Genomic DNA, 23881 nt, shown 5'->3' on the forward strand with positions numbered 1-23881 from the left:
TGATGGTAGTGACGATGATGATGATGGTAGTGGTGATATCGATGGTAGTGATTGATGATGATGATGATAGTGACGATGATGGATGATGATGGTAGTGATGATAATGGTAGTGACGACGATGATGATGGTAGTGACGACGATGATGATGAGGGTAGTGATGATGTCGATGGTAGTGATTGATGATGATGATGGTAGTGATGATGATGATGATGGCAGTGACGATGATGATGATGGCAGTGACGATGATGATGGTAGTGACGATGATGACGATGACGATGGTAGTGACGATGTCGATGGTAGTGATTGATGATGATGATGATGGTAGTGATGATGGTAGTGACGATGATGATGGTAGTGACGATGACGATGATGATGATGGTAGTGACGATGATGACGATGGTAGTGATGATGATAGTGATGATGATGATGGTACTGATGATGGTAGTGACGATGATGATGGTAGTGACGATGATGATGATGATGGTAGTGACGATGGTAGTGACGATGTCGATGGGTAGCGACTGACGATGACGAGGGTAGTGATGATGACGACGCCGATGACGTCGCCGATGCCGCCGCCGCCGCCGCCGGCGATGCCGTTCACCGCCGGCGATGCCGTTCACCGCCCTCGTCACTCCGGCACGCAGGACCCGCGCCGTCTCTCGCGAGGAGAAGGCCGTGGAAGCGCTGTTTGCCGACGGCGGTGCCGGCGGTGCTGGCGGGCGCGAGCGCTGGGTGGAGAGCTCCTTCGAGGTGGAGGGGCCCCTCTACCTGGCCGTGATGGCGCTGCACGTGGTGCCGCCGGAGCGATGGCGTCGCCACCGCGTCACCGCCCTGCGGAGGCTCCTCGTGGTGGCGCACGCCCGGCACGTCGCTCCTGGGGGCGTGGCACGGTGGGTGTGGGGGGTGGTGGTGGGTGGGGTGGTGGTGGTGGTGTGGTGGTGGGGGGGGTGGGGGGGTGTGGTGGGTGGGTGGGGGGAAAGGTTGGGTGGGTTAATGAGTGGGTGGGTGGGTGAGTGGGTGGGTTGATGGGTGAGTGGGTGGGTGGGTGGGTGGGTTGATGAGTGGGTGGGTGGGTTGATGAGTGGGTGGGTGGGTGGGTTGATGGGTGAGTGGGTGGGTGGGTTGATGAGTGAGTGGGTGGGTTGATGAGTGGGTGGGTGAGTTGATGAGTGGGTGGGTGAGTTGATGAGTGGGTGGGTGGGTTAATGAGTGGGTGGGTGGGTTGATGAGTGGGTGGGTTGATGGGTGAGTGGGTGGGTGGATGAGTGGGTGGGTGGGTTGATGGGTGAGTGGGTGGGTGGATGGGTGGGTGGGCGGGTGGGTTGATGAGTGAGTGGGTGGGTTGATGAGTGAGTGGGTGGGTGGGTTGATGAGTGGGTGGGTGGGTTGATGAGTGAGTGGGTGGGTTGATGAGTGAGTGGGTGGGTTGATGAGTGAGTGGGTGGGTTGATGAGTGAGTGGGTGGGTTGATGAGTGAGTGGGTGGGTTGATGAGTGAGTGGGTGGGTTGCTGAGTGGGTGGGTGGGTGGGTTGATGAGTGAGTGGGTGGGTGGGTTGATGAATGGGTGGGTGGGTTGATGAGTGAGTGACTGGGTGGGTTGCTGAGTGGGTGGGTGAGTTGATGGGTGTGTATAACGTGTGTCTCGTTGTGTGTGTGTGTGTGTGTCTCTGTCTTTGTGCAGCCTGGCGGACAAGACCGAGAAGGACTATTCTATCTACAAGCACGCTCTGCTCTTCTGGGGCATGGTGGAGCTCCTCTACGCCATGTTCAAGGTAAGCGGCAAGACACATTAACCGTCAAACCGTTAACCCGTGCCCGTTAAACCATTCCCCGTTAAACCATTCCCCGTTAAACCATTCCCCGTTAAACCATTCCCCGTTGAACCATTCCCCGTTAAACCATTCCCCGTTAAACCATTTCCCGTTGAACCATTCCCCGTTAAACCATTCCCCGTTAAACCATTCCCCGTTAAACCATTCCCCGTTAAACCATTCCCCCGTTAAACCATTCCCCGTTAAACCATTCCCCCGTTAAACCATTCCCCCGTTAAACCATTCCCCGTTAAACCATTCCCCGTTAAACCATTTCCCGTTGAACCATTCCCCGTTAAACCATTCCCCGTTAAACCATTCCCCGTTAAACCATTCCCCGTTAAACCATTCCCCCGTTAAACCATTCCCCCGTTAAACCATTCCCCGTTAAACCATTCCCCGTTAAACCATTCCCCGCTAAACCATTCCCCGTTAAACCATTCCACGTTAAACCATTCCACGTTAAACCATTCCACGTTAAACCATTCCACGTTAAACCATTCCCCGTTAAACCATTCCCCCGTTAAACCATTCCCCGTTAAACCATTCCCCGTTAAACCATTCCCCGTTAAACCATTCCCCGTCAAACCATGCCCCCGTTAAACCATTCCCCGTCAAACCATTCCCCCGTTAAACCATTCCCCCGTTAAACCATTCCCCCGTTAAACCATTCCCCGTTAAACCATTCCCCGTTAAACCATTCCCCCGTTAAACCATTCCCCGTTGAACCATTCCCCGTTAAACCATTCCCCGTTAAACCATTCCCCCGTTAAACCATTCCTCGTTAAACCATTCCCCGTTAAACCATTCCCCGTTAAACCATTCCCCGTTAAACCATTCCCCCGTTAAACCATTCCCCCGTTAAACCATTCCCCGTTAAACCATTCCCCGTTAAACCATTCCACGTTAAACCATTCCCCGTTAAACCATTCCCCCGTTAAACCATTCTCCGTTAAACCATTCCCCGTTAAACCATTCCCCCGTTAAACCATTCCCCGTTAAACCATTCCCCGTTAAACCATTCCCCGTTAAACCATTCCCCCGTTAAACCATTCCCCGTTAAACCATTTCCCCGTTAAACCATTCCCCCGTTAAACCATTCCCCCGTTAAACCATTCCCCCGTTGAACCATTCCCCGTTAAACCATTCCCCCGTTAAACCATTTGCCCGTTAAACCATTCCCCCGTTAAACCATTCCCCGTTAAACCATTCCCCCGTTAAACCATTGCCCCATTAAACCATTCCCCGTTAAACCATTCCCCCGTGCCGACGGACCGTCAATCCATCACCGGAACCCCGCGACCGTTAGCCATGAACCCACGAGCTACCTAACCTTCGACAGTGGACCCTAACTCGGACACGGGCAAAGTACGGCCGAACTTGTCCCGACTGTTATTTCGATTGAAGGCGTTCGTGACTGATAGTTGAGTTGTTGCAGCCCCCGTGGCGTCCGTGCACTAGGTGCCTCTGTGGATGTGCAGGCTTTGACTTTAACGTAGCTATTTCTGTGAACCAGTCACAAGCTAATCACTCAGCCATTTCAATGCTAAATTATCCTGTTTGATTTGTACTAGGTGCCTCTGTGGATGTGCAGGCTTTGACTTTAACGTAGCTATTTCTGTGAACCAGTCACAAGCTAATCACTCAGCCATTTCAATGCTAAATTATATGCTAATTCCTTTGTCAAGGTCGTGATCTGAGCGTGGCTTCTCCCACTCCAGCGCTGTCCTCCAGACAGTCTCGTCCCTTCACCTGATGAAGGCCGCTTGTGTTGTGGCCGAAACGTCGTGATTTTTTGTTATTTTATTTTCACCTACGTGACTTTACCCAATAGAACCAAAGAGTATTTAACGTAGCAATTTCTGTGAACCAGTCACAAGCTACTCCCTCAGCTATTTCAATGCTAAATTCTCCTGTTTGATTTGTACTAGGTGCTTCTGTGGATGTGCAGGCTTTGATTTTAACGTAGCTATTTCGGTGAACCAGTCACAAGCTAATCCCTCAGTTATTTCAATGCTAAATTCTCCTGTTTTATTTGTCCTAGGTGCCTCTGTGGATGTGCAGGCTTTGACTTTAACGTACCCATTTCTGCGACCCGGTCACAAGCTAATCCCTCAGTTATTTCAATGCTAAATTCTCCCGTTTGATTTGTACCAGGTGCCTCTGTGGATGTGCAGGCTTTGACTTTAACGTAGCTATTTCTGTGACCAGTCACAAGCTAATCCCTCAACTGTTTCTATGCTAAATCCTCCTGTTTGATACGTAAACCCCCCTCCGTCAAGGTGCCTCACTTCTCTCAACCAGCTTAAAAAGACGCCGCCAATTTTTGCAGCGTTCATTGCAGCTCTGTCGTCCCCAGCGGTTCTGTTCCTTTATGAGACCTCCTTTGCCAGAAACAAGATATGGGAATAGGTTTTTACCCCTTTTAACTGGCACAAAAACTGACACCTTTATTCAAGGCATCATGTTTGCAATGACCACAACACAAGCAGTCAAAATGCAAACAAAAGAGACAACTGATAATAATATTGGCACTGTCCTTGAATTTGATTGGTCCACACCCGAGACGGCTTTTCTTAGAGCCCTTTAGTCTCCACTGGTGTTGGACCAGAAGACGCCAAAAGGCGTCACACAACTCAAAAAACAGCGCACTTGTCAGAGTATTGAGGTGCTCCTTTCACCCGAAGAAGGCCGCTTTGCCTTGTGGCCGGAGCGTCGCGAGAATTTTATTGTTTTACTTTGTTATTTTATTCTCATTCCACGCGGTGACTTTACCGAAGGAACCAAAGAAGGCCAAACTATGAATATTATTATTAAATTAAATTTTACCTTTCCCCTGTAATGCCCCCCCCCCCCCGTCACATTTCACCATTTAGATGGCGCGCTTTGACCGGGAATCGCATCACGACGTGAATTTCGACGAATTGCCTTGCCAGTGGTTGCCTCACTGCCCGTTTAGAGAGGGACAAATCCTTTGACGTGATGATGATTTATTTTTTATTTTATTTTATTTTAAACACGCCCGCCTATTTAAAGCTTTCGTGACTGCAATGATTCGTCTTCTTTGGTTCTTTCGGTAAAGTCACCACCACCACCACCACGTAGAATGAGAATAAAATAATGAATTGATAGAATATCAATTGTGTCATTTTGTTTTATCAATTTATTACCTCATTCCCATTCTACGTGGTGACTTTACCGAAGGAACCGAAGAAGACGCCCGCCTACATTTGGGCTCAACACTGAGACACTCCATCCACCTGTTTCCTCGCGAGTCCAAGGATCTGCCCCCCACCCCCGTGCACTAACCCCTAGACCCACCCCCCCTCCCCCCCCCCCCTATCTCTACCCCCCCCCCCCCCTTCTCCCCGCCGCGTGGTGGATGCAGAAGGTGCCCCCTAGCACTGCGGAGGGGGGCTGGTCGTTTGCCCTAGCGGAGTTTGTGCGTCAGGGCGACGTGGCGCTGCTGGAGGCGTCCGAGCGGGCCCTGCGTACCCTGCAGGACCACCTCATGGTGGCTCACAACTTCCCGGCCTTCGCACGAGCGGCCGGTCAGTGCGGGCGGGGGTGGGGGGTGGTGGGGGGGGGCAGGGGGGGGTGGGGGGGGCAGGGGGGGGCGGGGTTGGACGTAGAGAGAGAAGGACGAGGAGAGGCATTGGGGTGGGTGGGGGGTGGGTGGTGGAGAGGGGAGACACGGGGGGAGTCTCCCCGTGTCTCACCGTGTCTCACCGTGTCTCTGTGTCTCACCGTGTCTCACCGTGTCTCTGTGTCTCACCGTGTCTCTGTTTCTCACCGTGTCTCACCGTGTCTCTGTATCTCACCGTGTCTCACCGTGTCTCTGTATCTCACCGTGTCTCTGTGTCTCACCGTGTCTCTGTATCTCACCGTGTCTCTGTGTCTCACCGTGTCTCCGTGTCTCACCGTGTCTCACCGTGTCTCTGTGTCTCACCGTGTCTCTGTGTCTCTCCATGTCTCACTGTGTCTCACCATGTCTCTGTGTCTCACCGTGTCTCACCATGTCTCTGTGTCTCACCGTGTCTCACCGTGTCTCTGTGTCTCATCGTGTCTCACCGTGTCTCTCCGTGTCTCACCATGTCTCTGTGTCTCACCGTGTCTCACCGTGTCTCTGTGTCTCACCATGTCTCTGTGTCTCACTGTGTCTCACCATGTCTCCGTGTCTCACCGTGTCTCACCGTGTATCTGTGTCTCATCGTGTCTCACCGTGTCTCTCCGTGTCTCACCATGTCTCTGTGTCTCACCGTGTCTCTGTGTCTCACCGTGTCTCACCGTGTCTCACCGTGTCTCTGTGTCTCTGTCTCACCGTGTCTCCTCCGTGTCTCACCGTGTCTCTGTGTCTCACCGTGTCTCTGTGTCTCACCGTGTCTCTGTGTCTCACCGTGTCTCACCGTGTCTCTGTATCTCACCGTGTCTCTGTATCTCCCCTTGTCTCTGTCTCACCGTGTCTCTGTGTCTCTGTGTCTCACCGTGTCTCCTCCGTGTCTCCTCCGTGTCTCACCGTGTCTCACCGTGTCTCACTGTGTCTCTGTGTCTCACCGTGTCTCTGTGTCTCACCGTGTCTCTGTGTCTCACCCGTGTCTCACCCGTGTCTCCTCCGTGTCTCCTCCGTGTCTCACCGTGTCTCACCGTGTCTCACTGTGTCTCTGTATCTCACCGTGTCTCACCGTGTCTCTGTGTCTCACCGTGTCTCACCGTGTCTCTGTGTCTCACCGTGTCTCTGTGTCTCACCGTGTCTCACCGTGTCTCTGTATCTCACCGTGTCTCACCATGTCTTTGTATCTCACCGTGTCTCACCGTGTCTCACCGTGTCTCCGTGTCTCACCGTGTCTCACCGTGTCTCCGTGTCTCTGTGTCTCACCATGTATCACCGTGTCTCTCTGTCTCACCGTATCTCTGTGTCTCTGTGTCTCACCGTGTCTCACCGTGTCTCTCTGTCTCACTGTGTCTCACCGTGTCTCTGTATCTCACCGTGTCTCACCGTGTCTCCCTGTCTCTCCGTATCTGTCTGCGTGCAGGAATCCTGGAAGAAATCGAAAACCCGGACACCTTCATCCAAGACACCCTCAACTCCCTGCCCTGACACACAGACCCACACACAGTGGCACACACTGACACACACACACAGTGATACACACACACACTGACTCACACACAGAGTGATACACACACACAGTGATACACACACACACTGACACACACAGTGATACACACACACAGTGATACACACACACAGTGATACACACACACACTGACACACACACTGACACACACACAAAGTGATACACACACACACTGACACACACACAGTGATACACACACAGTGATACGCACACACACTGACACACACACTCATAACAGACACACACACTGACACACACACAGTGATACACACACACACTGACACACACACAGACACACACACTCATAACTGACACACACACACACAGTGGCATACACTGACACACACACAGACACTCAACTCCCTGCCCTGACACACACACAGACACACACACAGTGGCACACACTGACACACACACACTGACACACACACACACACACTCGTAACAGACACACAGTGATACACACTGACACACACACACTCATAACAGACACACATACACAGTGATACACACAGTGACACACACAGATACACACACAGTGATACACACTGACACACACACAGTGATACACACTGACACACACACTCATAACAGACACTCTAGAAAGCCGCGGTTGCTGTGAAAACTTTCCGAGCACTGCCTAGGAGGTGTTTGGGGCCCGGGCCTAGGACCTGAGCCTGGGCCTAGGGCCTGAGCCTGGGCCTAGGGCCTGGGCCTAGGATCTGAGCCTGGGCCTAGGGCCTGGGCCTAGGATCTGAGCCTGGGCCTAGGGCCTGGGCCTAGGATCTGAGCCTGGGCCTAGGGTCCGGAGCCTAGGCTTTGAGGCTGGGCTTAGGGTTTGAGCCTGGGCCTAGGACCTGAGCCTAGGACCTGAGCCTGGGCCTAGGACCTGAGCCTGGGCCTAGGGCCTGGGCCTAGGATCTGAGCCTGGGCCTAGGTCCGGAGCCTAGGGTTTGAGCCTGGGCCTAGGGTTTGAGCCTGGGCCTAGGACCTGAGCCTGGGGCCTGGGCCTAGGGTTTGAGCCTGGGCCTAGGACCTGAGCCTGGGGCCTGGGCCTAGGACCTGAGCCTGGGCCTAGGTCCAGAGCCTACGGGCCTGAGCCTGGGCCTAGGGTTTGAGTCTAGGCCATGAGGCCTGGGCACGAGCCCCGGGCCTAGGGCCTGGGCCCTTTCTTAAGAATCCGGGCCTAGCGGCTTGGCAAGTGCAGCCTTCACACAACACGCGCGGAACAGCGCACGCCCTGACTTGTAGTCCACTGTGGTCGGTCTCTCTCCCCCGTGCTTGCTCGCTTGCGGCCCACGCTCTCCGCTAACCCCAGGCCTCGCTACCCCACAAAGTGTGTTTTGTTGTTGTTGTTGTTTTGAAGTTGTGAGGCACCTCTTTCCCATCTGTGTTTCTTGCAGCACAAATGCTCTCCTCCCTCTGGTTTATAAGTTTTTAAGACGTTTCCTGGGGTTTGGCCTACGTGTCGAGGCGGTGGATGGTGATCGATGGCGGAGAGATGGTGATGATAGTGGTGGTAGAGATTGATGATGGTGATGATGATGGTGGTGGTGGTAGTTTACGTTGGTGTGCTGTGCATGTTGAGCTTCGGGGGGGAGCAGGGGTCGAGAGACTTTGCGTGGAGGCCGTTGCAGGCTCTCGATTTCCCCGACGGCGGAGGCAACGCCGTTCCACAGCGAAACTCTACTCGCTGTCGTCTCTCTTACTTCACTCGCCATTTCTCCCCCTCTCTCCCCCCGCTACTCTCCCACCCATCTTCTCTCCCGTCCTTTTCTCTGAACTCTCCCCTACTCTCATCTCTCACCCCTACTCTCTCCCCTACTCTCTCATCTGTCCCCTGCTCTGCCCTACTCTCATCTCTCCCTCGTCTCATCTCTCTCCCCTACTCTCCCTCCTACTCTCTCATCTCTCACCCCTACTCTGTCTCATCTCTCCCTCCTAGTCTCATCTCTCACCCCTACTCTTTCCCCGACTCTCTCATCTCTCTCCCCTACTCTACGCTACTCTCATCTCTGTCCCCTACTCTCATCTCTCTCCCTCCTACTCTTACCTCTCTCCCCTACTCTCATCTCTCACCCCTACTCTCCCTCTTACTCTCTCATCGCTCACCCCTACTCTCATCTCTCTCCCCTACTCTCATCTCTCCCCTACTCTTATCTCTCTCCTACTCTTATCTCTCTCCCCTACTCTCATCTCTGTTCCCTACTCTCTCTCATCTCTCTCCCTCCTACTCTTATCTCTCTCCTCTACCCTCCCTCCTACTCTCATCTCTCCCCTACTCCCCCATGCTCCCCCTTGTCTCTCCACTGCTCTCCCTCTCTTCTCTACACCCCCACTCCCCCTGTATAACCAGAAGCTCGTGAATAAAGCTATTGCCCCCCTCGCCTTGGCATCTTTGTGCGAATCCCAGGGTCGTCTATTTGAGTATGTGGGTGTCTGTGAGTCTATGGGTTTCTGTGTAAGTCTATGGGTCTCTGTGTGAGTAGTCTATGGGTCTCTGTGAGTAGTCTATGGGTCTCTGTGTGAGTCTACGGGTCTGTGTGTGAGTCTACGGGTCTGTGTGAGTCTACGGGTCTCTGTGTGAGTCTACGGGTCTCTGTGTGAGTCTACGGGTCTCTGTGTGAGTCTACGGGTCTGTGTGAGTCTACGGGTCTCTGTGTGAGTCTACAGGTCTCTGTGTGAGTCTACGGGTCTCTGTGTAAGTCTGCGGGTGTCTGTGTGAGTCTACGGGTCTCTGTGTAAGTCTACGGGTGTCTGTGTGAGTCTACGGGTGTCTGTGTGAGTCTACGGGTCTCTGTGTGAGTTTACGGGTCTCTGTGTGAGTCTACGGGTCTCTGTGTGAGTCTACGGGTCTCTGTGTGAGTCTACGGGTCTCTGTGTGAGTCTACGGGTGTCTGTGTGAGTTTACGGGTCTCTGTGTGAGTCTACGGGTCTCTGTGTGAGTCTACGGGTCTCTGTGTGAGTCTATGGGTCTCTGTGTTAGTCTATGGGTCTCTGAGTTTACGGGTCTCTGTGTGAGTCTATGGGTCTCTGTGTGAGTCTACGGGTGTCTGTGTGAGTCTATAGGTCTCTGTGTGAGGAGTCTGGTTCTCTGTGTGAGCCTATGGGTCTCTGTGAGTCTACGGGTCTGTGTGAGTCTACGGGTCTCTGTGTGAGTCTACGGGTCTCTGTGTGAGTCTATGGGTCTCTGTGTGAGTCTACGGGTGTCTGTGTGAGTCTATGGGTGTCTGTGTGAGTCTACGGGTCTCTATGTGAGTCTACGGGTCTCTATGTGAGTAGTCTATGGGTCTCTGTGTGAGTTTACGGGTCTCTGCGTCTACGGGACTCTGTGTGAGTCTACGGGTCTCTGTGTGAGTTTACGGGTCTCTGTGTGAGTCTACGGGTCTCTGTGTGAGTCTATGGGTTTCTGTGTGAGGAGTGGTTCGCTGTGTGAGCCTATGGGTCTCTGCGAGTCTACGGGTGTATGTGTGAGTCTACGGGTCTATGTGATTAGTCTATGGGTCTCTGTGTGAGTTTACGGTTCTCTGTGTGAGTCTACGGGTCTCTGTGTGAGTCTACGGGTCTCTGTGTGAGTAGTCTATGGGTCTCTGTGTAAGTCTACGGGTCTCTATGTGAGTAGTCTATGGGTCTCTGTGTGAGTCTACGGGTCTCTGTGTGAGTCTACGGGTCTCTGTGTGAGTCTACGGGTCTCTGTGTGAGCCTATGGGTCTCTGTGTGAGTTTACGGGTCTCTGTGTGAGTCTACGGGTCTCTGTGTGAGGAGTCTGGGTCTCTGTGTGAGTCTCCGGGTCTGTGTGAGTCTACGGGTCTCTGTGTGAGTCTATGGGTCTCTGTGAGTCTACGGGTGTCTGTGTGAGTCTATGGGTCTCTGTGTGAGGAGTCTGGTTCTCTGTGTGAGTCTATGGGTCTCTGTATGAGTTTACGGGTCTCTGTGTGAGTCTACGGGTCTGTGTGAGTCTACGGGTCTCTGTGTGAGTCTATGGGTTTAAGTGTGAGTTTACGGGTCTCTGTGTGAGTCTATGGCCCTCTGTGAGGCTATGGGGCCCTCTGTGAGTGAGTAACGGGGTTTCTGTCTGTGGGTCTCTCCTCGCCCCAGGGTCTCTGAGTGAGTCCCAGGGTCTCTGCGCGAGTCCATAGATATAGATGCCACTGGTTCTTCACGTTCTACGGGTCTGTGTGAGTCTACGGGTGTATGTGTGAGTCTACGGGTCTATGTGAGTAGTCTTTGGGTCTCTGTGTGAGTTTACGGTTCTCTGTGTGAGTCTACGGGTCTCTGTGTGAGTCTACGGGTCTCTGTGTGAGTCTACGGGTCTGTGGGAGTCTACGGGTCTCTGTGTGAGTCTACGGGTCTCTGTGTGAGTCTACGGGTCTCTGTGTAAGTCTACGGGTGTCTGTGTGAGTCTACGGGTCTCTGTGTGAGTTTACGGGTCTCTGTGTGAGTCTATGGGTCTCTGTGTGAGGAGTCTGGTTCTCTGTGTGAGCCTATGGGTCTCTGTGTGAGTCTATGGGTCTCTGTGTGAGTCTATGGGTCTCTGTGTGAGTCTATGGGTCTCTGTGTGAGTCTACGGGTCTGTGTGAGTCTACGGGTCTCTGTGTGAGTCTATGGGTCTCTGTGTGAGTCTATGGGTCTCTGTGTGAGTCTATGGGTCTCTGTGTGAGTCTATGGCCCTCTGTGAGGCTATGGGGCCCTCTGTGAGTGAGTAACGGGGTTTCTGTCTGTGGGTCTCTGTCCTCGCCCCAGGGTCTCTGAGTGAGTCCCAGGGTCTCTGCGCGAGTCCATAGATATAGATGCCACTGGTTCTTCACGTTCTACAGATGTAGATGCCACTGGTTCTTCACGTTCTACAGATGTAGATGCCACCGGTTCTTCAAGTTCTGCAGATGTAGATGCCATTGGTTCTTCACGTTCTGTAGATGTAGATGCCACTGGTTCTTCACGTTCTACAGATGTAGATGCCACTGGTTCTGTAGATGTAGATGCCACTGGTTCTTCACGTTCTGCAGATGTAGATGCCACTGGTTCTTCGTTCTATAGATGTAGATGCCACTGGTTCTTCACGTTCTTAAGATGTAGATTCCACTGGTTCTTCACGTTCTGTAGATGTAGATGTCACTGGTTCTTCACGTTCTGTAGATGTAGATGCCACTGGTTCTTCACGTTCTGCAGATGTAGATGCCACTGGTTCTTCACGTTCTGTAGATGTAGATGCCACTGGTTCTTCACGTTATGTAGATGTCACTGGTTTTTCACGTTCTGTAGATGTAGATTCCACTGGTTCTTCACGTGCTGTAGATGTAGATGCCACTGGTTCTTCACGTTCTGTAGATGTAGATGTCACTGGTTCTTCACGTTCTGCAGATGTAGATGCCACTGGTTCTTCACGTTCTGCAGATGTAGATGCCACTGGTTCTTCACGTTCTGAAGATGTAGATGCCACTGGTTCTTCACGTTCTGCAGATGTAGATGCCACTGGTTCTTCACGTTCTGAAGATGTAGATGCCACTGGTTCTTCACGTCCTGTAGATGCAGATGCCACTGGTTCTTCACGTTCTGCAGATGTAGATGCCACTGGTTCTTCACGTTCTGAAGATGTAGATGCCACTGGTTCTTCACGTTCTGCAGATGTAGATGCCACTGGTTATTCACGTTCTGCAGATGTAGATGCCACTGGTTCTTCACGTTCTGCAGATGTAGATGCCACTGGTTCTTCACGTGCTACAGATGTAGATGCTATTGGTTCTTCTAGTTTTGTAGATGTAGATGCCACTGGTTCTTCACGTTCTGCAGATGTAGATGCCACTGGTTCTTCACGTCCTGTAGATGCAGATGCCACTGGTTCTTCAAGTTCTGCAGATGTAGATGCCACTGGTTCTTCACGTTCTGCAGATGTAGATGCCACTGGTTCTTCACGTTCTGTAGATGTAGATGCCACTGGTTCTTCACGTTCTGTAGATGTAGATGTCACTGGTTCTTCACGTTCTGCAGATGTAGATGCCACTGGTTCTTCACGTTCTGCAGATGTAGATGCCACTGGTTCTTCACGTTCTGAAGATGTAGATGCCACTGGTTCTTCACGTTCTGCAGATGTAGATGCCACTGGTTCTTCACGTTCTGAAGATGTAGATGCCACTGGTTCTTCACGTCCTGTAGATGCAGATGCCACTGTTTCTTCACGTTCTGCAGATGTAGATGCCACTGGTTCTTCACGTTCTGCAGATGTAGATGCCACTGGTTCTTCACGTTCTACAGATGTAGATGCTATTGCTTCTTCTAGTTTTGTAGATGTAGATGCCACTGGTTCTTCACGTTCTGCAGATGTAGATGCCACTGGTTCTTCACGTCCTGTAGATGCAGATGCCACTGGTTCTTCAAGTTCTGCAGATGTAGATGCCACTGGTTCTTCACGTTCTGCAGATGTAGATGCCACTGGTTCTTCACGTTCTGTAGATGTAGATGCCACTGGTTCTTCACGTTCTGTACATGTAGATGCCACTGGTTTTTCACGTTCTGTAGATGTAGATGCCACTGGTTCTTCACGTTCTTAAGATGTAGATGCCACTGGTTCTTCACGTTCTGTAGATGTAGATGCCACTGGTTCTTCAAGTTCTGCAAATGTAGATGCCACTGGTTCTTCACGTTCTGCAGATGTAGATGCCACTGGTTCTTCACGTTCTGTAGATGTAGATGCCACTGGTTCTTCACGTTCTGCAGATGTACATGCCACTGGTTCTTCACGTTCTACAGATGTAGATGCCACTGGTTTTTCACGTTCTGCAGATGTAGATGCCACTGGTTCTTCACGTTCTGCAGATGTAGATGCCACTGGATCTTCACGTTCTGCAGCTGTAGATGCCACTGGTTCTTCACGTTCTGAAGATGTAGATGCCACTGGTTCTTCACGTTCTGTAGATGCCACTAGTTCTTCACGTTCTGTATATATAGATGTCACTGGTTCTTCACGTTCTGTAGATGTAGATGCCACTGGTTCTTCACGTTCTGCAGATGTAGATGCCACTGGTTCTTCACGTTCTGCAGATGTAGATTCCACTGGTTCTTCACGTTCTGTAGATGTAGATGCCACTGGTTCTTCACGTTCTGTAGATGTAGATGTCACTGGTTCTTAACGTTCTGTAGATGTAGATTCCACTGGTTCTTCACGTTCTGTAGATGTAGATGTCACTGGTTCTTCACGTTCTGTAGATGTAGATGCCACTGGTTCTTCACGTTCTGAAGATGTAGATGCCACTGGTTCTTCACGTTCTGCAGATGTAGATGCCACTAGTTCTTCACGTTCTGTAGATGTAGATGCCACTGGTTCTTCACGTTCTGCAGATGTATATGCCACTGGTTCTTCACGTTCTGCAGATGTAGATGCCACTGGTTCTTCACATTCTGTAGATGTAGATGCCACTGGTTCTTCACGTTCTGCAGCTGTAGATGCCACTGGTTCTTCACGTTCTGCAGATGTAGATGCCACTGGTTCTTCACGTTCTGAAGATGTAGATGCCACTGGTTCTTCACGTTCTGCAGATGTAGATGCCACTAGTTCTTCACGTTCTGTAGATATAGATGTCACTGGTTCTTCACGTTCTGTAGATGTAGATGCCACTGGTTCTTCACGTTCTGCAGATGTAGATGCCACTGGTTCTTCACGTTCTGTAGATGTAGATGCCACTGGTTCTTCACGTTCTGTAGATGTAGATGTCACTGGTTCTTAACGTTCTGTAGATGTAGATTCCACTGGTTCTTCACGTTCTGTAGATGTAGATGCCACTGGTTCTTCACGTTCTGTAGATGTAGATGCCACTGGTTCTTCACGTTCTAAAGATGTAGATGCCACTGGTTCTTCACGTTCTGCAGATGTAGATGCCACTAGTTCTTCACGTTCTGTAGATGTAGATGCCACTGGTTCTTCACGTTCTGCAGATGTATATGCCACTGGTTCTTCACGTTCTGCAGATGTAGATGCCACTGGTTCTTCACATTCTGTAGATGTAGATGCCACTGGTTCTTCACGTTCTGCAGCTGTAGATGCCACTGGTTCTTCACGTTCTGCAGATGTAGATGCCACTGGTTCTTCACGTTCTGAAGATGTAGATGCCACTGGTTCTTCACGTTCTGCAGATGTAGATGCCACTAGTTCTTCACGTTCTGTAGATATAGATGTCACTGGTTCTTCACGTTCTGTAGATGTAGATGCCACTGGTTCTTCACGTTCTGTAGATGTAGATGTCACTGGTTAATCACGTTCTGTAGATGTAGATGCCACTGGTTCTTCACGTTCTGTAGATGTAGATGTCACTGGTTCTTCACGTTCTGCAGATGTAGATGCCACTGGTTCTTCACGTTCTGCAGATGTAGATGCCACTGGTTCTTCACGTTCTGTAGATGTAGATGCCACTAGTTCTTCACGTTCTGTAGATATAGATGTCACTGGTTCTTCACGTTCTGTAGATGTAGATGCCACTGGTTCTTCACGTTCTGCAGATGTAGATGCCACTGGTTCTTCACGTTCTGCAGATGTAAATGCCACTGGTTCTTCACGTTCTGTAGATGTAGATGCCACTGGTTCTTCACGTTCTGTAGATGTAGATGTCACTGGTTCTTCACGTTCTGCAGATGTAGATGCCACTGGTTCTTCACGTTCTGCAGATGTAGATGCCACTGATTCTTCACGTTCTGTAGATGTAGATGCCACTGGTTCTTCACGTTCTGTAGATGTAGATGTCACTGGTTCTTAACGTTCTGTAGATGTAGATTCCACTGGTTCTTCACGTTCTGTAGATGTAGATGCCACTAGTTCTTCACGTTCTGTAGATGTAGATGTCACTGGTTAATCACGTTCTGTAGATGTAGATGCCACTGGTTCTTCACGTTCTGCAGATGTAGATGCCACTGGTTCTTCACGTTCTGCAGATGTAGATGCCACTGGTTCTTCACGTTCTGTAGATGTAGATGCCACTGGTTCTTCACGTTCTGCAGATGTAGATGCCACTGGTTCTTCACGTTCTGCAGATGTAGATGCCACTGGTTCTTCACGTTCTGTAGATGTAGATGCCACTGGTTCTTCACGTTCTGTAGATGTCACTGGTTCTTAACGTTCTGTAGATGTAGATTCCACTGGTTCTTCACGTTCTGTAGATGTAGATGTCACTGGTTCTTCACGTTTTGCAGATGTAGATGCCACTGGTTCTTCGCGTTCTGCAGATGTAGATGCCACTGGTTCTTCACGTTCTGTAGATGTAGATGCCACTGATTCTTCACGTTCTATAGATGTAGATGCTACTGGTTCTTCTCGTTTTGTAGATGTAGATGCCACTGGTTCGTCAGGTTCTGCAGATGTAGATGCCACTGGTTCTTCATGTCCTGTAGATGCAGATGCCACTGGTTATTCAAGTTCTGCAGATGTAGATGCCACTGGTTCTTCACGTTCTGCAGATGTAGATGCCACTGGTTCTTCACGTTCTGTAGATGTAGATGCCACTGGTTTTTCACGTTCTGTAGATGTAGATGTCACTGGTTCTTCACGTTCTTAAGATGTAGATGCCACTGGTTCTTCACGTTCTTAAGATGTAGATGCCACTGGTTCTTCACGTTCTGTAGATGTAGATGCCACTGGTTCTTCACGTTCTGTAGATGTAGATGCCACTGGTTCTTCACGTTCTGTAGATGTAGATGCCACTGGTTCTTCACGTTCTGCAGATGTAGATGCCACTGGTTCTTCACGTTCTACAGATGTAGATGCCACTGGTTCTTCACGTTCTGCAGCTGTAGATGCCACTGGTTCTTCACGTTCTGCAGCTGTAGATGCCACTAGTTCTTCACGTTCTGCAGATGTAGATGCCACTGGTTCTTCACGTTCTGCAGATGTAGATGCCACTGGTTCTTCACGTTCTGTAGATGTAGATGCCACTGGTTCTTCACGTTCTGCAGATGTAGATGCCACTGGTTCTTCACGTTCTGCAGATGTAGATGCCACTGGTTATTCACGTTCTGCAGATGCAGATGCCACTGGGTCTTCACGTTCTGCAGCTGTAGATGCCACAGGTTCTTCACGTTCTGAAGATCGCTTCGCACATTCAATGACTCATCATCAGCAGCATCATCAGCAAAGTCTCGCCCGGCTCGAACCTGGGTCCCTCCTCGAATAGATTTTGTTGATTTATTTTGAATCCTTTGGCTAAATGTGGCGCTCTCCAAAGGGCAGTGATGTGCGAGCTGCTGTACAGCCGAATCGGAGTCGTCTGCGGTGACTGTCTGCACTTTGCGAATGACCTTTTGCTGAGGATACGTCTGATGTAAATCAACCTCGCGTCAGCGGTGTATGGGGGACGGGAGTGTTTACACACGTGTGTGTGTGTACGTGCGTGTGTACTTGTGTACGTGTGTCTGTGTGTACGTGTGTGTACGTGTGTGTGTACTTGTGTCTGTGTGTACGTGTGTCTGTGTGTGTACGTGTGTGTGTACTTGTGTCTGTGTGTACGTGTGTGTGTCTGTGTGTGTGTGTACGTGTGTGTGTGTACGTGCGTGTGTACTTGTGTCTGTGTGTACGTGTGTGTGTCTGTGTGTACGTGTGTGTGTCTGTGTGTGTGTGTACGTGTGTCTGTGTGTGTCTGTGTGTGTGTCTGTGTGTACATGTGTGTGTGTACGTGTGTGTACGTGTGTCTGTGTGTGTCTGTGTGTGTGTGTACGTGTGTGTGTCTGTGTGTACGTGTGTATGTGTGTATGTGTCTGTCTGTGTGCGTGTGTACGTGTGTACGTGCGTGTGTACTTGTGTCTGTGTGTACGTGTGTCTGTGTGTACGTGTGTGTGTACGTGTGTCTGTGTGTACGCGTGTCTGTGTGTACTTGTGTCTGTGTGTACGTGTGTCTGTGTGTACGTGTGTGTACGTGTGTCTGTGTGTGTCTGTGTGTGCACACCTGGGCAGTGTGCTTATGACTGGCTCCAGTTTAACAGCAGAGGTCTCACTCCGAATCAGTTGAGCGGCAATATCTTTTCATCGGTTGCGTAACGCTGTGTGGAAGCTACCTGGTCTGTCGCTCCGCACTAAGCTTCAGGTCTTCTCGGCCACGGTCATTCCCTCCCTTCTCTACGCTTGCGAAACGTGGACCCCCCTAATGGAACATCTTCGCCGGTTGGAAACATTTAGGCTGGCCTGCCTACGATCCATCCTGGGTTTAACCAGACTGGATTGTGTGAGGAGCTCACAAATCCTTGAAAGATCTGGGCAGGGTCCCATCGGTGAGCTCCTCCGGCAGGCAAGGCTGCGATGGCTGGGTCATGTAGCCCGCATGCCCAGCCACCGCATGCCGAAACAGCTTTTGTTTGGCCGGATTGAGGGGGCTAAGCGGGCGCGGCACGGGCTAGAGAAGAGATGGAGTGATGTGGTACAGGAGGACGTGGAGCTGAGTGGACTTGCCGATGACTGGTACCAGCGGTGTCAAGATCGGCCTCTGTGGAGGAGGCTCGTGAAGGATGCTACTGGGCAGTTGGAGGCAGTCGCCCTCCAACAACAACGGAGGGCGGAGGAGCGACGCTCACAACAGCGAGCGGAGCGCCGGGTGGCTAAAGCACAGCAGGTTGGCACAGTAGGGGGCACAGGTGGTGCATCAGCCAGTCATCTCAGTCAGTCGACCCGTGGCACCTGGGTCTGCCCCGTGACCTCCTGCCAGCGGGCGTTCGACACTTCACGTGGCCTCAGGGTGCACATAGCCTGGCACAAGCGTCGTGGTGACGTCACCGCCACTTAGTGGCGAATGGCGGTTGTTGTTGTTGTGTCTGTGTGTGTGTACTTGTGTCTGTGTGTACGTGTGTGTGTCTGTGTGGTGGTCCCCCTTTTTAAGAAGGGGGACTACCGCACAGACTGTAACAACTACAGGGGCATTTCACTCCTCAGTGTGCCGGGAAAGGGCCTGGCAGGGATTATTCAACATCGGCTTGCCAGGCACGCTGAGGAGAGGCTTGCGGAGCCCCAATGCGGTTTCAGGAAAGGGCGGTCCTGCACAGATGCCATATTTTCTGTCCGTCTGCTACAGCAGAGGTGTAGGGAATTCCAACAAGACCTACATCTCTGCTTTATTGACCTGGTCAAGGCCTATGATACCATCAGTAGGCCTGGGCCCTGGGTTGTTCTTCGTGCTTTTGGAGTACCTGACCCTCTGCTCACGATCATTAAGGACCTTCATGATGGTGAGCGGGCCCGGGTAAAACTACGTGGCCGGGAGTCAGAGCCATTCCCTGTACACCTTGGGGTGCGACAGGGATGTCCTCTGGCTCCCACATTATTTAACATCTATTTTGACCACGTAGTTCGTGAAGCCTTCAATAGCTGTACCGGGGGAATCTCCATATGGTACAGATATAATGGGAGGCTGATCGATGCCCGGGTGCGGTCAAGGGATGGCTCCCTATTGCTCAACCACGTTATGTATGCCGATGATTTGGTAATAGCTGCTCATTCAGAGGAGGAGTTGGAGACGCTGCTGCTGAGACTGGAGCGTGCCACTAAGAGGTGGGGCCTTACCATCAGCCCCACCAAAACTAAGCACCTGCCTGGATATTTTGTACCATCGGACACTACACCCCCACAACTCCCAATCGGTGATGGGGCAGTTGTGGAGCGAGTAGAGAGTTTCCCATACCTGGGCAGTGTGCTTATGACTGGCTCCATTTTAACAGCAGAGGTCTCACTCCGAATCAGTCGAGCGGCAATATCTTTTCATCGGTTGCGTAACGCTATGTGGAAGCTACCTGGTCTGTCGCTCCGCACTAAGCTTCAGGTCTTCTCGGCCAGTCATTCCCTCCCTTCTCTACGCTTGCGAAACGTGGACCCCCCTAATGGAACATCTTCGCCGGTTAGAAACATTTAGGATGGCCTGCCTACGATCCATCCTGGGTTTAACCAGACTGGATTGTGTGAGGAGCGCACAAATCCTTGAAAGATCTGGGCAGGGTCCCATCGGTGAGCTCCTCCGGCAGGGAAGGCTGCGATGGCTGGGTCATGTAGCCCGCATGCCCAGCCACCGCATACCGAAACAGCTTTTGTTCGGCCGGATTGAGGGGGCTAAGCGGGCGTGGCACGGGCTAGAGAAGAGATGGAGTGATGTGGTACAGGAGGATGTGGAGCTGAGTGGACTTGCCGATGACTGGTACCAGCGGTGTCAAGATCGGCCTCTGTGGAGGAGGCTCGTGAAGGACGCTACTGGGCAGTTGGAGGCAGTCGCCCTCCAACAACAACGGAGGGCGGAGGAGCGACGCTCACAACAACGAGCAGAGCGCCGGGTGGCTAAAGCACAGCAGGTTGGCACAGTCAGTCGACCCGTGGCACCTGGGTCTGCCTCGTGACCTCCTCCTGCACCTAGCCTGGCACAGCAGTCAACCCATGGCACCTGCTGGGTCTGTCACGTGATCTCCTCCTGCACCTAGCCTGGCACAGCAATCAACCCATGGCACCTGCTGGGTCTGTCCCGTGACCTCCTCCTGCACCTAGCCTGGCACAGCAGTCAACCCATGGCACCTGCTGAGTCTGTCCCGTGACCTCTTCCTCCTCCTGCACCTAGCCTGGCACAGCAGTCAACCCATGGCACCTGCTGGATCTGCTCCATAACCTCCTCCTGCACCTAGCCTGGCACAGCAGTACATTGGTGTGAGTGTGTGTGCATGTACGTGTACACTAGTGTGTGTGTGTGTACACTAGTGTGTGTGTGTACACTGTGTGTGTGTGTACACTGTGTGTGTACTATACTTGTGTGTGTACACTGTGTGTGTACTATAGTGTGTGTGTATACATAGTGTGTGTGTGTGTACACTAGTGTACTACACTAGTGTACACACACACACGTGCGCTAGAGTGTACAGGTGTGTGTGTGTGTACACTAGTGTATTACACTAGTGTACACACACGTGCGCTAGAGTGTACAGGCGTGTGTGGGTGTGTACACTTGTGTACTACACTAGTGTATAGACACACACACGTGCGCTAGAGTGTACAGGCGTGTGTACACTAGTGTACTACACCAGTGTACACACACACACGTGCGCTAGAGTGTACAGGCGTGTGTACACTAGTGTACTACACTAGTGTACACACACACGCGTGCGCTAGAGTGCACAGGCGCGTGTGTGTGAGTGTGACTGTTGTAGTATCAATTTGAGAAGGTCACACATCTAAGTTTAACGTCCCACTTCTATAAATATCTCCCACACCGCTTCTCAGCACTCCCTCTACTCCTGCTATCCAGCATTCCTCACTGAGACCCCAAAGCCCACTCACACCCACTGAGACCCTGAGACCTGGGTTCGAGTCCTGGGTCTGGGTGTCTCTCTCTCTCTCTGTGTCTCTCAGGGGGTTCGTAATGACCGTGTCACAGACACTGAAAGGCTGGGTTCGAGTCCTGGGTCTGGGTGTCTCTCTCTCTCTGTGTGTCTCTCAGGGGGTTCGTGATGGCCGTGTAACAGACACTGAGAGGCTGGGTTCGAGCCCTAGGTCAGGGTGTCTCTCTCTCTCTCTGAGTCTCTCAGGGGGTTCGTGATGGCCGTGTAACAGACAGTGAGAGGCTGGGTTCGAGTTCTGGGTCAGGGTGTGTGTATCTGTGTCTATCAGGGGGTTCGTAATGGCCATGTCGGAGACACTGAGAGGCTGGGTTCGAGCCCTGGGTCTGGGTGTCTCTCTCTCTCTATGTGTCTATCAGGGGGTTCACGATGACCGTGCAACAGACATTGAGAGGCTGGGTTCGAGCCCTTGGTCTGGGTGTCTCTCTCTTTGATTGAGTCTCTCAGTAAGGTTCAGGGGTACACCTTGAAAAAGCAAGCAAATAGGATTTGTAGGGTACACTTTTTAGAAGCGCATTCATAGGATTTGTAAGGTACACTTTTCAGAAGTATCTTGTAGGATTTGAAGGGTACTTTTTGCAGAAGTATCTTGTAGTGTTTGAAGGGTACACTTTTCAGAAGCGCATTATAGGATTTGTCAGGTACACTTTGCAGAAGTATCTTGTAGTATTTGACGGGTACACTTTGCAGAAGGTCATTACAGGATTTTTGTGGTACACTTTGCAGAAGCGCATTATAGGATTTGTAAGGTACACTTTTCAGAAGGTCATTATAGGATTTGAAGGGTACACTTTTCACAAGTGCATTATAGGATTTGTCAGGTACACTTTTCAGAAGTGCATTATAGGATTTGTAAGGTACACTTTGCAGAAGTATGTTGTATGATTTGATGGGTACATTTTGCAGAAGTGCATTATAGGATTTGTGGGGTACACTTTTCAGAAGCGCGTTTATAGGATTTGTCGGGATACACTTTTGGGAATGCCCAATCCCCCAGCGGTGCCCTGAATAGCCCTGGGTCAGGGTCGCTGACTGTGCCCTTCTGGGACTCTGGATTCGAGTTTCGTCTGGGGGTGGTGGTGGTGGTGGGGGTGGTGGTGGTGGTGGGGGTGGTGGTGGTGGCGGTCTACGCCACACTCTCTCTCTCTCTCTGTACGACTGGCATCTGCACAAGTGGCGTTGGCCAGGATGGTACTTTTCTGTCACCACGTGAAATATTCGAACCACGTGAAATGAAGGGACGTCCTTTTAATTCAACCCAGGTGAGGGGCGGGGGGTTGACTGCTGCTGTGCCAGGCTAGGTGCAGGAGGAGGACGTCACGGGACAGACCCAGCAGGTGCCATGGGTTGGCTGCTGCTGTGCCAGGTGGCTGGCTCCTTACACCCTCCGCTGTAAGCCTCAAGGTGCACCTAGCTTGGCATGGCTCGAGTCACAGCTTCCCACTCGGGGCAGGAGACTGCCAAACAGCTGGGAGGGACATTGCTTCTCAGACAAAAGAATGAAGGGGGCGTGGGAGCATGGCGGTGAGGTGTCGGAAGCTGTAAGCCCCAGGCTACTTTGGGCTAGCCTCGCCATCAACCAGAGGCGAGGAATGGTGGTCGTGGTTACTTTTGCCCCCACCGAAGATGAACATCCGTGGAGGGATGCTGGCAAGGACGATGAGTCAGATGCCTTCTATGACCTCCTTTCCCAGGTGCTGGCTAAAGTGGCCCCTCGGGATAGAGTCATCTTGTTGGGTGACTTCAATGCCCGAGTTGGTCACGATGCTGGAACCTGGTCTGGAGTAATTGGAAGGCATGGGCCAGATCAGCTCAATAACAACGGTAGGAGGCTGCTCGAATTTTTGTGCAGCCCATGGGCTTGTGATTACCAACACGCTGTTCCGGCATCGCGCATCCACACAACATCATGGATGCATGCCGGGTGGAGCAGTTGTGGAGAGAGTGGAGAGTTTCCCATACCTGGGCAGTGTGCTCATGACCGGCTCCGGTTTGACAGCAGAGGTCTCACTCCGAATCAGTCGAGCGGCAATATCTTTTCATCGGTTGCGTAACGCTGTGTAGAAGCTACCTGGTCTGTCGCTCCGCACTAAGCTTCAGGTCTTCTCGGCCACGGTCATTCCCTCCCTTCTCTACGCTTGCGAAACGTGGACCCCCCTAATGGAACATCTTCGCCGGTTGGAAACATTTAGGCTGGCCTGCCTACGATCCATCCTGGGTTTAACCAGGCTGGATTGTGTGAGGAGCTCACAAATCCTTGAAAGATCTGGACAAAGTCCCATCGGTGAGCTCCTCCGGCAGGCAAGGCTGCGATGGCTGGGTCATGTAGCCCGCATGCCCAGCCACCGCATGCCCAAACAGCTTTTGTTCGACTGGATCGAGGGGGCTAAACGGGCGCGGCACGGGCTAGAGAAGAGATGGAGTGATGTGGTACAGGAGGACGTGGAGCTGAGTGGACTTGCCGATGACTGGTACCAGCAGTGTCAAGATCGGCCTCTGTGGAGGAGGCTCGTGAAGGACGCTACTGGGCAGTTGGAGGCAGTCGCCCTCCAACAACAACGGAGGGGGGAAGAGCGACGCTCACAACAACGGGT

The 23881-nt window shown here is 51.7% G+C and overlaps 2 protein-coding genes across 2 annotated transcripts in view; one reads left to right on the forward strand and one right to left on the reverse strand.

Annotated features, from left to right (window-relative positions):
* The window catches only part of LOC116937404 (E3 ubiquitin-protein ligase UBR4), a gene marked incomplete at its 5' end in the record, with an annotated part of 266747 nt that overhangs the window by 11671 nt on the left and 231195 nt on the right, over positions 1 to 23881 (reverse strand).
* LOC142908164 (E3 ubiquitin-protein ligase UBR4-like) lies at positions 598 to 9348 on the forward strand. The gene is made up of 4 exons (XM_076058462.1): positions 598 to 893; positions 1686 to 1776; positions 5204 to 5366; positions 6849 to 9348. Exons 1-4 carry the CDS (start codon positions 613 to 615, stop codon positions 6911 to 6913), a joined length of 600 nt encoding a protein of 199 aa, XP_075914577.1. The 5' UTR covers positions 598 to 612; the 3' UTR covers positions 6914 to 9348.

Source organism: Petromyzon marinus, assembly GCF_048934315.1.
Source record: "Petromyzon marinus isolate PM22_M1 ecotype Great Lakes invasive population chromosome 75 unlocalized genomic scaffold, UKy_Petmar_22M1.pri1.0 chr75_unloc.2, whole genome shotgun sequence".
Taxonomy (NCBI): domain Eukaryota; kingdom Metazoa; phylum Chordata; class Hyperoartia; order Petromyzontiformes; family Petromyzontidae; genus Petromyzon; species Petromyzon marinus.